This window comes from Lathamus discolor, chromosome 19 (assembly GCF_037157495.1).
Source record: "Lathamus discolor isolate bLatDis1 chromosome 19, bLatDis1.hap1, whole genome shotgun sequence".
NCBI classification, from domain to species: Eukaryota; Metazoa; Chordata; class Aves; order Psittaciformes; family Psittacidae; genus Lathamus; species Lathamus discolor.
In genome coordinates, this window is record NC_088902.1 from 5,402,822 (window position 1) to 5,416,101 (window position 13,280).

The window sequence follows — 13,280 nt, forward strand, 5'->3', positions numbered from 1 at the left end:
CACCCATGGGTGCTGTGGAGGGACTCAAAGTGTGTCTGCCCCCCCCACCGCGGCACCCCAGGAGCCGGTTGGGCCTCAGCAGGCGCCAGCGCTGGGAGAGGCTCCGCTGCGTCACCGGGTGCCGGGGGGGGGTCCCCGAAGCCCAGCACCCGTCAGACCCGTTCCACAGCCCCAACCCACGCGCCCTGCAGCCGCAGCACCCCAGGGTGCCCGGCGCCTCCCAGCGCGTCCCAGTGCCTCCCAGTGCCGCTGCAATGGGGCTGGATGGGGACTGGGGGGGGTGCTGGTAATGGGGTGTCACCGTCTGCTGCAAGGACATGGGTGTTGTGTGTGCCACGCGTGTGCCCACCATGTACATGGTTCACACGTGCTCTGTGTGCAGAGCGTGTGCGCCCATGTGTGCGGTTCACATGTATGTGCTGTGTGCCGGGCATGTGCTCTGTATGCATAGCGTGTGCCTCCCATGTGTGCGGTTCACATGTATGTGCATGCACGCATGTTCTTTGTGTGTGCATAGCGTGTGTTTCCCATGTGTGCACACCATGTGTGTGACCGCGTGTGCCCCCCATGTGCGCAGCCCACCCGTGCTCTGTGTGCTTTGTATGTGCCCCCGTGTACACACTCCACACGCGTGTGCTCTGCGTGTGCAGGATGCGCACAACCCACACGTGCTCTGCCTGTGCAGCATCACACTGTCACAGCCCGGGGTTGTGCACCCTGCCTGTGCCTACGTGCAAGGTGCCTGTGTGCGTGTACACACGTGTGCTCCATGTGTGCTCCGTGTGTGCTCCATGTGTGCTCTGTGAGTGCCGTGTGTGTGCCCCGTGTGTTCCCCGTGTGTTCCCCGTGTGCGCTCTGTGCCTGCCCCCCCCCCCCGTCTCCCCCCCCCGCCGGTGCCCGGGGCTGGGGCGGCGGCGGCGGCTCCTTTAAGCGCGGCGCGATCCCGGTGCAGTCTCGGGCCCCGCCCCGGCGGGCGCGCGCGGGGCTCGGCGGGCACCGGCGGCAGCAACCGGCCATGGGCGCCGCGCGCCTCCCGGTGCTCCCGGTGCTGCTGCTGCTGCTGCTGCCCGCGCCGCCCCCCGGCACCGCCGCCGCCGCCACCTGCGCGCCCGCAGCGCCCCTGCCGCTGCTGCGGCCCCGCGCCGGCACCGGGGACAGCGGCAGCGGCACCGGGGACAGCGGCGGCGCCGGGCCCAGCCCCAGCCCCGGCGCTCCCGGCGGCACCGGGGACAGCGGCGGCGCCGCGCCCGCCCCGAGCGGCGGCTGCGGCGGAGCTGGCGGCGGGGAGCGAGGCTGCGGCAGCGCCGGAGCAAGGCGAGGCCGTGCAGGCAGCGGGGATGCTGCAGGCACCGGGGGCGCTGGAGGCGCTGGGAGCGCTGGAGACACCGGAGACACCGGAGGCCCCGGGAGCGCTGGGGACGCTGTGGATGCCGGAGGCGCCCGGAACGCCAGAAGCACTGGGAGGACTCGAGTCCCCCGGGACCCCACTGGGCCGAATGGGGACCCCGGGAACGCCAACACCCCCGTGGGCACCAGGGATGCGATGGGCACCAGGGATACTGGGAGCACCGGGGATACTGGGAGCACTCCGGTCCCCAGGGACACCGGGAAGACTCCAGGCCCCGGGGCCATGGGAGACCCCAACCCCACGGGGCTCCGCCGGCGCCGCAGCCCCAACGCGGCGCCGCAATTCCAGCCCTCCAGCTACCAGGCATCGGTGGAGGAGAACCGGCCGTCGGGAACGCCGGTGCTGCGGGTGTCGGCGCTGGACCCGGACCCGGGTGATGCGGGTCGGCTGCACTACGCCATGGCCGCCCTGTTCGACAGCCGCTCTGACGGGCTCTTCGCCATGGACCCTGTCACCGGTGCCATCACCACGGCCGCGCCGCTGGACCGCGAGAGCAAAAGCACGCACGTGTTCCGAGTGACGGCCACGGACCACGGCACACCACGGCGCAGCGCCATGGCCACGGTGACGGTGACGGTGACCGACACCAACGACCACGACCCGGCCTTCGAGCAGGCTGAGTACCGGGAGAGCGTGCGGGAGAACCTGGAGGTGGGCTATGAGGTGCTGACGGTGCGCGCCACCGACGGCGACACCGGCCCCAACGCCAACATCCTTTACCGGCTCCTCAACGGCGCCGGCGTCAACGAGGTGTTTGAGATCGACCCCCGCTCCGGCGTCATCCGCACCCGCGGCCCCGTGGACCGCGAGGCTGTGGAAGCCTTTGAGCTGCTGGTGGAGGCGGCGGATCAGGGCCAAGAGCCGGGGCCCCGCAGCGCCACGGCCACGGTGCGCATCGCGGTGGAGGACGACAACGACAACGCGCCGCAGTTCAGCGAGAAGCGCTACGTGGCGCAGGTCCCCGAGGACACGGCGCCCACCGCGGCCGTGCTGCGGGTGACGGCCACCGACCGCGACAAGGGCAGCAACGCGCTGGTGCACTACAGCATCGTCAGCGGCAACACCCGCGGCCACTTCTACATCGACGCGCAGACGGGGGCCCTGGACGTGGTGACCCCCCTGGACTACGAGGTCAGCAAGGAGTTCACCCTGCGCATCCGGGCGCAGGACGGCGGCCGCCCGCCCCTCTCCAACATCAGCGGCTTGGTCACCGTGCAGGTGCTGGACGTCAATGACAATGCCCCCATCTTCGTCAGCACCCCCTTCCAGGCCACCGTGCTGGAGAACGTGCCCCTGGGCTACTCCGTTCTCCACGTCCAAGCCATCGACGCCGATTCGGGGGACAACAGCCGCTTGGTTTACACCCTCCTGGAGACCGGCGCCGGCTTCCCCTTCGCCATCAACAACAGCACCGGGTGGATCGTGGTGGCCTCCGAGCTGGACCGGGAGGCCGTGGACTTCTACAGCTTCGGGGTGGAGGCACAGGACCAGGGGAACCCCCCCATGGCGTCCTCGGCCAGCGTCACCGTCACCGTGCTGGACGTCAACGACAACAGCCCCGAGTTCACGCAGCGGGAGTACAGCGCCCGCCTGAACGAGGACGCGGCCGTGGGCAGCAGCGTCCTCACCGTGTCCGCCGTGGACCGCGACGCCAACAGCGTCATCACCTACCAGATCTCCAGCGGCAACACCCGCAACCGCTTCTCCATCACCAGCCAGAGCGGCGGCGGGCTCATCTCGCTCGCCCTGCCCCTGGACTACAAGCTGGAGCGGCAGTACCTGCTGACCATCACCGCCTCCGACGGCACCCGCCACGACACGGCACACGTGGTCGTCAACGTCACCGACGCCAACACGCACCGGCCCGTCTTCCAGAGCTCCCACTACACCGTCAACGTCGATGAGGACCGGCCGGTGGGCACCACGGTGGTGGTGATCAGCGCCACGGACGAGGACACGGGGGAGAACGCCCGCATCACCTACCTGATGGAGGACAGCATCCCCCAGTTCCGCATCGCCGCCGACACGGGCGCCGTCACCACCCAGATGGAGCTGGACTACGAGGACCAGGTCTCCTACACCCTGGCCATCACGGCGCGGGACAACGGCATCCCGCAGAAGTCCGACACCACCTACCTGGAGATCCTGGTGAGCGACGTCAACGACAACGCGCCCCGGTTCCTGCGCGACTCCTACCAGGGCTCCGTCTACGAGGATGTCCCCGCCTTCACCAGCGTCCTCCAGGTCTCGGCCACCGACCGTGACTCGGGCCTCAACGGCCGCGTCTTCTACACCTTCCAAGGGGGGGACGACGGCGACGGCGACTTCATCATCGAGTCCACCTCGGGCATCGTCCGCACCTTGCGCCGCTTGGACCGCGAGAACGTGCCGCTGTACGCGCTGCGCGCCTTCGCCGTCGACAAGGGGGTGCCGGCGCGGCGGACGCCGGTCACCATCCACGTGACGGTGCTGGACGTCAACGACAACCCGCCCGTCTTCGAGCGCGACGAGTTCGACGTCTTCGTGGAGGAGAACAGCCCCATCGGGCTGGTGGTGGCGCGGATCACGGCCACCGACCCCGACGAGGGCTCCAACGCGCAGGTCATGTACCAGATCGTGGAGGGCAACATCCCCGAGGTCTTCCAGCTGGATATCTTCTCCGGGGAGCTCACCGCCTTGGCCGACCTGGACTACGAGACCAAGGCTGAGTACGTGATGGTGGTGCAGGCCACGTCGGCGCCGCTGGTCAGCAGGGCCACGGTCCACGTGCGGCTCCGCGACGCCAACGACAACAGCCCCCGGCTGAAGAACTTCGAGATCCTCTTCAATAACTACATCACCAACCGCTCGGGCAGCTTCCCCGGGGGGGTCATCGGCCGCATCCCCGCCCACGACCCCGACGTCTCCGACAGCCTCACCTACGCCTTCGAGCAGGGCAATGAGCTCAACCTGGTGCTGCTGGACCCGCGCACCGGGGACCTGCGCCTCAGCCCGGCCCTGGACAACAACCGCCCGCTGGAGGCCGTCATGAGGGTCTCTGTGTCGGGTAAGACCCCCGCTGCGCCATGGGGTGGGATGGGGGGGGGGGGAAGAGTCAAGGTTGGGGATGGGGAAGCCCTTGGGGGGTGACCCCCCCCCCGCCCCGTTGTGCATGGAGAGAGGTGTGTTGGGGTCCCACCGTCCCCATCTGGATGGGTTGGGGTGATGCGGATGCCCCCCCCAGACATCCCATTGGAGGCAGTTGGGGTCCCCAGCAGCCCCGTTTCCTGCCCTCATATCTGGGGTGTGTAGGAGGTGTGAACCCCACTGCATGTTTTGGGGGGGTTCTGCATGGGTCAGGACCCTGTAGGAGGGGTTTGGGGGGAAGGACCCTCTGTGTGTGTTTGGGGGGGTCCTGGCACCTCTTTGTGTGTGCTTGGGGGGGGAAAGACTCACTGCGTGTGTTTGGGGGGGTGCAGAGCCTGGACCTGTATTTGGGGGGGCAGAGCTTGCTGTGTGCATTGGGGGGGGGGTTTCCCAGTGCCCTTACGCCCATGTTATGGGGGGTTGATGGGTGAATATGGGGGGGCTCAGTGCAGGGTGGGGGGGGAGTCGTCGCATCCCAATGTGTGTGTGTTGGGAGGGGGTCGTGGCACCCCCCTCTCTCCATGGGGGAGTCCCCATTCCAGCTGCACACAGGGGGGGCACAGGGCACAAAGGGACCTCCATTGCCAGGCTGGTCCCGTCCCCCCCCCCACATAGCGCGGGGCCCCAGGGAGGGGAACAAAGGCCCCGGCCATAGCTGGGACCCCGCGGCCGCAGCCATGGCAACGTCATTCCCCCCCCCCCCAATCAGCACCAGCCACGGGCAGAGCCCCGGCCCCACTGCCCCCCTGTGCATCCCCCCCCCCCCCCCATGCTTCCCCATCTGTCCATGTCCCAGGGAGATCCTGTCCCTTTTCCCAGGGGCCCTGTTCCCTTTCCCGTCACGCAGGATGGACACCCCATAGCCATCCCCATCCCACTGCCCCATCCCGTGGTGGTCACACTGCTGGGGTGCACCATGAGCACCACAGTCCCCATCTCCCCATCCCCATCCCATGATGGCCGCATGGGTTAGAGACCCCATCATCGCCACCATCCCATCACTGCCACCGGGCATCACCACCACTGTCCCCATCTCGTGGTGGCCACACAGTATGGACAACCCTGTCACCACCAACATCCATCCCATGGTGGCCACGTGGAATGGACACCCCATCACTGCCATTGTCCTCATCCCATGGTGTCTTCATGGGAGGGACACCCCATCACCACCATCAAACCTATTCCATAGTGGCCATGCCTGATGTTTGCCCCATAACCACCACCATGCCCATCCTGCGGTGGCCATATGGGATGAGTGTCCATCACCACCATCCCCGTCACCACCACCATCCCCATTCCTATCACCATCCCCATCCCTATCACCATCACCACCTCCACCACCGTCCCCATCCCATGGTGGCCATATGAGATGGGTGCCCATCACCACCACCACCACCATCCCCATCCCATGGTGGCTGTATGGGATGAGTGCCCATCACCACCACCATTCCCATCATCATCACCATCACCACCACCACCCCCCCCCCATCCCATGGTGGTCAGATGGGATGGGTGCCCATCACCATCACCCCCACCCCACCATCCCCATCCCATGCTGACCACAAGGGATGGGTGCCCACCCCCATCCTGTGGTACCCAGTGCTGACCCCCATCATCCCCCCCTCCGCCCGCAGACGGTATCCACAGCGCCACGGCGCAGTGCACGCTGCGGGTGACGGTGATCACGGACGAGATGCTCAGCAACAGCATCACCCTGCGCTTGGCCGACATGTCCCAGGAGCGCTTCCTGTCGCCGCTGCTCAGCCGCTTCCTGGAGGGGGTCGCGGCCGTGCTGGCCGCCCCGCGCCACCGCGTCGTCCTCTTCAACATCCAGGCCGACACGGACGTGGGCAGCGCCCGCATCCTCAACGTCAGCCTCTCGGTGCTGCTGCCGCCGGCCCCGGCGCCCGCCGCCCGCTTCTTCTCCTCGGAGGAGCTGCAGGAGCGGCTCTACCTGAACCGCTCGCTGCTGGCCTCCCTCTCGGCGCAGCGCGTCCTGCCCTTCGACGACAACATCTGCCTGCGCGAGCCCTGCGAGAACTACATGCGCTGCGTGTCCGTGCTGCAGTTCGACAGCTCCGCGCCCTTCCTGGCCTCCGACACCATCCTCTTCCGCCCCATCCACCCGGTGACGGGGCTGCGCTGCCGCTGCCCGCCCGGCTTCACCGGCGACTACTGCGAGACCGAGATCGACCTCTGCTACTCCAGCCCCTGCGGCGCGCACGGGCGCTGCCGCAGCCGAGAGGGCGGCTTCACCTGCGAGTGCCATGAGGACTTCACCGGTGAGAGGGCCTGGCCCCTTGCTTGGCCCCGGCATCCTCTTCCTCATCCCCTTCCTGGTGTCCCAGCAGCATCCCTTCATCCATCCCTGCATCCAGCCTTCCTCTTGTGCCCGTGCTCAGCATCCTTTCAACCCACTCCCATCCATCATCCCTCCATGCAGCTCCTCTGCAGCCCTCCATCCATCTCTTCCTCTTGGTGTCCGTCCCCATCATCCCGTCAGTTTCCTTCGTCTTCCTCTTTTTGGATGTCCCTCGTCCAGCTCCTCTGCACCCTTCTGTCCTCCACCCATCGCTTCCTCTTGGTGTCCATCCTTGTCATCCTTTCATCCAGCTCACCTTCATATTCCCCTTATCAAATGTCCTTCCGTTATCCCCTTATACAGCTTCTCTGTAGCTCTCTTGGTATCCGTCTTCATCATCCTTTCATCCAGCTTCATCTTCCCTTTCTTGGATGTCCCTCCGTCATCCCTTCATCCAGATCCTTCATAGCCCTCCATCCATCCTTCCTCTTGGTGTCCATCCCTTCAGCCAGCTCCCGTTCATCTTCCCCTTATCAGACATTCCTCCTTCATCCAGCTCCTCTGCAGCCCTCCATTCTCCATCCAGACCTTCCTCTTGGTGTCCATCATCATCATCCCCTCCTCAGGTGTCCCCTCATCAGCCATCCCCATTGTCCCTGTTTCTTCCTTCCCTCCAGCTCTCCATGTGTCTCCATCATCCATCCCCATCACCCTTCCACCCCATGCCCCTCAGCCCTCCATCCTCTGTCCCCATCATCCCTTCATCCCACCATTGTTTGTCCCTTTTAGTCTCCCTCCACCATCTATCCCCATCAGCCTTCATCCCAGTCCTCACCTCATCCATCCCTTCTGCTGACCCTCCACCATCCATAGGGGTCATCCCTTCATCCTGCCCCCTTCAGCCTTCCATCAGTCACCCTTTCCTTCCTCAACTGTACTTCTGTCAGCCACCTCCATCCCTCCTCCATCCTTCCTCTTTCCATCCCTCCTCCATCCCTCATCCCTCCATCCCCCCTCCATCCTTTATTCTTCATCCCTTTATCCATCCTGCCTCCATCCCTCCTCCATCCCTCATCTCTCCTCCCTCCATCCTTTCTTCCTCCCTCCCTCCCTCGTCCCCTTTGTCTCCAGCACCTTGATCTTCCTCCTCTTCTCCTCCTCCATCATCCGCTTCCTCTCTCCATCATCCACTGCTCTCTCCCCATTCCCCCTCCCCTCTCCCCCCTATCCCCTCCATATCCCCCCCCTTTCCCCTTGTCCCCCAACCCCAGTGAGGTCCCTGCAGGATGCTCCAGGGGGGTGACACTGGGACATCACTGGGGGATGGGGACACCCTGGGGGGCTGGGACACCCTGTGCCCACTGCAGTGGCCTGAGGGGGGTGACCCCCACCCCATGGGTGGCACTGGGGACACCCCCAATGCCCACGGGTGGTGGGGGCAGTGGGCAGGGGAGGGAAATGCCTGGGTTGCCATGGCGACGGGAGGCGGTTGCCAGGGTGATGGGGCTGGGGCTGGAGCTGCTCTGATGGGGGGGGGGGCGGAATTCCACCCCCTGCACCCCCCGATTGGGGGTCGGGGGTGCCGGTGCCATCGGAGGCTCGTACAGGGGAGCGCTGTGAGCTCTCGGCCCGGGGGGGCCGCTGCACGCCGGGGGTCTGCCGCAACGGGGGCACCTGCCTCAACCTGCTGCTGGGGGGGTTCCGCTGCCAGTGCCCCCCCGGGCACTACGAGAAGCCCTTTTGCACCATGAGCACCCGCAGCTTCCCCCCCCGCTCCTTCCTCACCTTCCGCGGCCTGCGCCAGCGCTTCCACTTCACCCTCGCCCTCACGTGAGCACCGGGTGGGGGGGGACACAGGGCATCGCATGGGGGTCCCATGGGCATCAGATGGGGTGTGGGGTGATGGGTGCCCCATAGGCAATGGGATACGGGGATGGGATGTGGGTGATGGGTGCCCCACTGGCATCATGTGGGGTGGTGGGGATCCCATGAGCATCGTGTGGGGTGGGGAGTGATGGGTGCTCCATTGGCAATGGGGGACAGCGTGATGGGTGCCACATTGGCTTCATCTGGGGTGGGGGCAATAGGGGTGGGGTGACCCCTTGGCATGGGGGCAGTGGGGTGGTGGGTGCTGCTGAGCCCCAGGGCAATGGGGCGCTGGGGGGCTGCAGGCAGCCAGGCAGAGCCTGGTACTTGTCCCTGCGCCAGGTTCGCCACGAGGGAGCGGGACGGGCTCCTGCTCTACAACGGGCGCTTCAACGAGAAGCACGACTTCGTGGCGCTGGAGATCGTGAGCGAGCAGCTGCAGTTCACCTTCTCGGCAGGTACCGGCACTGCCCGGCACTGCAGGACACTGCACAGCACCACAGGACACTGCACAGCACCGCACGGCACCACACAACACTGCATGGCACTGCACGACACTGCATGGCACTGCATAGCACTGCAGAGCAGCGCATTACACTGCATGTCACTGCAGAGCACTGCACGCCACTGCAGAGCACTGCATAGCACTTCAGGACACTGCACAGCACCGCACGGCACTGCACAGCACTGCATGGCACTGCACAGCACTGCACACCACTTCAGAGCACTGCAGGACACTGCATGGCACTGCATAGCACCGCAGGGGACTGCCCATCATTGCAGGGCACTGCATAGCACCAACAAGGCACTGCACAGCACTGCATGACACTGCATAGCACTGCCCGGCACTGCAGGCCACTGCAGCCTGTGCACTGCATCCCATGCATCCCATCCCGGCACTGTGTCCCCTGGGTCGCACGTCCCTGGCACTGCATCCCCTGTGTTATGTCCCTGGCTCTGCACCTGGGCACTGCCAGGCACTGGATCCTGGGCACCGCATCCCCTGTGTGCCCCCCCCCACCAACCGCGCCTGCCACGGCCGCTGCTCCCACAGGTGAGGCCACCACCACGGTGTCCCCGTTCGTGCCGGGAGGCGTCAGCGATGGGCAGTGGCACCGCGTCCAGCTCCACTACTACAACAAGGTGAGGGGGGGGCACGGGGGGAGCAGGGAGGGGGCTCGGGGGTGAAGGGATGGAGGGAGAAGGGATGGAGGGGAGCGGGGTGAGGGTTTGGAGGGGACAAAGGGACAGGGGGAGCAGAGAAGAGGCTTGGGGGGGACAGAGAGTTGCAGGGAGGGGGTTTGGGGGATGAAGGGATGGATGGAGGGAGAGAGGGATGGAGGGTGGATGGATGGAGGGATGGATGGAGGGAGGGAGGGAGGGAGGGATGGATGGATGGAGGGAGGGATGGAGGGAGGGAGGGATGGATGGAGGGAGGGAGGGAGGGAGGGAGGAATGGAGGGATGGATGGATGGATGGATTGATGGAAGACGGATGGATGGATTCATGGGTGGATGGATGGGTGGATGGAGAGATGGAGGGATGGATGGATGGAGGGATGGATGATGGAGAGAGGGAGGGATGGCAGGAGGGAGGGAGGGATGGATGGATGGATTGATGGAAGATGGATGGATGGATGCATGGGTGGATGCATGGGTGGATGGATGGGTGGATGGAGAGATGGAGGGATGGATGATGGAGAGATGGAGGGATGGCAGGAGGGAGGGAGGGATGGAGTGGGCAGGGGGCAGGAGGAGAGTGAGGAGGTGGTGAAGGCTGTGGGGCCATGGGGCCACCCCCCCCCAACGCTGACGGTGCCCGCAGCCGGTGCTGGGCCGCTCGGGGCTGCCGCAGGGCCCCTCGGAGCAGAAGGTGGCCGTGGTGACCGTGGATGACTGCGACACGGGGCTGGCGCTGCGCTTCGGAGCGCGCCTCGGCAACTACTCCTGCGCCGCGCAGGGCACCCAGAACGGCACCAAGAAGTGCGGGGGGGGGGGGTCCCTTGAGGGTCACTCAGGGTTCCCATGGCGGGGGTGTCCCTTGGGGTCCCCATGGGTGAGGGAGTCTCTCGGGGGTCTCTCAGTGTCCCCATAATCGGGGTCCCTTAGGGGTGGGGAGGATGCTCTGGGGGTCCTCATGGGCGAGGGGGGTTCCTTGGGGTTTCTATGCATTGGGAGGGGGGTGAGGGGTCCTTTGGGAGTCCCTCAGGGTCCCCATGGGTAAAGACATCCCTGGGGGGGGGGTCCGTTGGTGGTCCCATGGGTGAGGGGGTCCCTTGGGTAAAGACATCCCGGGGGGGGTCCCTTGGGGTCCCCATGGGTGAGGGGGTCCCTTGGGTAAAGACATCTCTGGGGGGGGTCCCTTGGGATCCCCATGGATAAAGACATCCCTGGGGGGTCCCTTGGGTAAAGACATCCCTGGGGGGGGGGCCCTTGGGGGTCCCCATGGGTGAGGGGGTCCCTTGGGGTCCCTCGGGTAAAGACATCCCCGGGGGGGGTCCCTTGGGGTCCCCACGCACTGAAGGGGGATTGGGGGGGGGGGGGGGCGCTCCTCTGGTCCCGGCGGGGGCCCCTCACGGTGCCGCTGGGTGCCGCAGGTCGCTGGACCTGACGGGGCCGCTGCTGCTGGGGGGGGTGCCCACCCTGCCCGAGAGCTTCCCCATCCGCAGCCGCCACTTCGTGGGCTGCATGCGGCACCTGCACATCGACCAGCGCCCCGTGGACATGGCCGCCTTCATCGCCAACAACGGCACCCTGCCCGGTGCGGGGGGGGGCATGGGGCGGGAGGTGTGGGGCTGCGTGCTTGGCCTCGGGCCCTTGGGGACCCACAGCCTGGCAGGGTCCTAGTGCCCCCCGTTGGCACCATGGGGTGATACTGGCGGGGGGGGGGGGGTACAAGCATCCTCCTAAGTTCCTATGTGTGTGTGTGTGCCCCCCCAAGGGTGTCCAGCCAAGAGGCCGCTGTGTGATGGTGACACGTGCCACAACGGGGGCACCTGCGTGCAGGAGTGGGACAGCTTCAGCTGCCGCTGCCCCACGGGCTTCGGGGGCAGGACCTGCCAGGAAGGTACCAGGGGCCATGGAGGGGGGGGGTCCATGGGGGTCTATGGTGGGGTTCATGGGGGGGTCCATGAGGTCCATGGGGCTCCATAGGGGTCTAGGGGGGTCCATGGGGATCTATGGGGAGGTTAATGGAGGGGTGCATGGGGGTCTATGGGGAGGTTCATGGAGGGGTCCATGAGGTCCATGGAGCTCCATAGGGGTCCATGGGGGTCCATGGGGGTCCATGGAAGGTCCATGGGGGTTTCCATGAGGGGGTCCATGAAGTCCATAGGGGTCCATAGGGGGTCCATGGTGTCCATGGTGTCCATGGGGGTCAATGGTGTCCATGGGGGTCCACGGGTGTCCGTGGGGTCAGTGGTGTCCATGGGGTCAATGGGGTCCATTGGGGTCTATGGGGTCCATGGGGTCAGTGGGGTCCATGGGGTTCATGGGTGTCCATTGGGGTCAATGGGGTCCATGAGGTCCATGGTGTCCATGGGGCCCATGGGTGTCCATTGGGGTCAATGGGGTCCCTGTGTGTCCATGGGGTCCATGGTGTCCATGGGGGTCAATGGTGTCCATGGGAGTCCATGGGTGTCCGTGGGGTCCATGGGGTCAGTGGTGCCCATGGGGTCAATAGTGTCCATGGGGTCAATGGGGTCCATTGGGGTCTATGGGGTCCATGGGGTCAGTGGGGTCCATGGGGTTCATGGGTGTCCATTGGGGTCAATGGGGTCCATGAGGTCCATGGTGTCCATGGGGCCCATGGGTGTCCATTGGGGTCAATGGGGTCCCTGTGTGTCCATGGGGTCCATGGTGTCCATGGGGGTCAATGGTGTCCATGGGAGTCCATGGGTGTCCGTGGGGTCCATGGGGTCAGTGGTGCCCATGGGGTCAATAGTGTCCATGGGGTCAATAGGGTCCATTGGGGTCAATGGGGTCCATGGGGTCAGTGGGGTCCATGGGGTCAATGGGGTCCATTGGGGTCAATGGGGTCCATGGGGTTAGTGGGGTCCATGGGGTCCATGGGTGTCCATTGGGGTCCATGGGGTCCATGGGGATTAATGGGCTCCATGGGGTCCATGGTGTCCATGCGTGTCCATGGTGTCCATGGTGTCCATGGGGTCCATGGTGTCCATGGTGTCCATGATGTCCATTGGTGTCCATTGGTGTCCATGATGTCCATGGTGTCCATTGGGTCCATGGTGTCCATGGTGTCCATAGTGTCCATTGGTGTCCATTGGTGTCCATGATGTCCATGGTGTCCATGGTGTCCATGATGTCCATGGTGTCCATTGGATCCATGTCGTCCATGGTGTCCATGATGTCTATGGTGTCCATGATGTCCATGATGTCCATGGGGACCATGGAGTCCATGGTGTCCCTGATGTCCATGGTGTCCATTGGTGTCCATGGTGTCCATGGTGTCCATGATGTCCATGATGTCCATGGTGTCCATGGTGTCCATTGGTGTCCATTGGTGTCCATGGTGTCCATGATGTCCATGGTGTCCATTGGGTCCATGGTGTCCATGATG

General features: G+C 65.5%; 1 protein-coding gene across 1 annotated transcript in view; it reads left to right on the forward strand.

Annotated features, from left to right (window-relative positions):
• The first annotated feature begins 1,015 nt into the window (after positions 1-1,015).
• Positions 1,016-13,280, forward strand: part of CELSR2 (cadherin EGF LAG seven-pass G-type receptor 2) — a 31,244-nt gene continuing 18,979 nt past the window's right edge. The window contains 8 exon segments of the mRNA XM_065698272.1: positions 1,016-4,454; positions 6,169-6,816; positions 8,444-8,666; positions 9,045-9,160; positions 9,757-9,845; positions 10,527-10,684; positions 11,299-11,462; positions 11,643-11,768. Coding sequence (XP_065554344.1) covers positions 1,016-4,454; positions 6,169-6,816; positions 8,444-8,666; positions 9,045-9,160; positions 9,757-9,845; positions 10,527-10,684; positions 11,299-11,462; positions 11,643-11,768 — 4,963 coding nt within the window.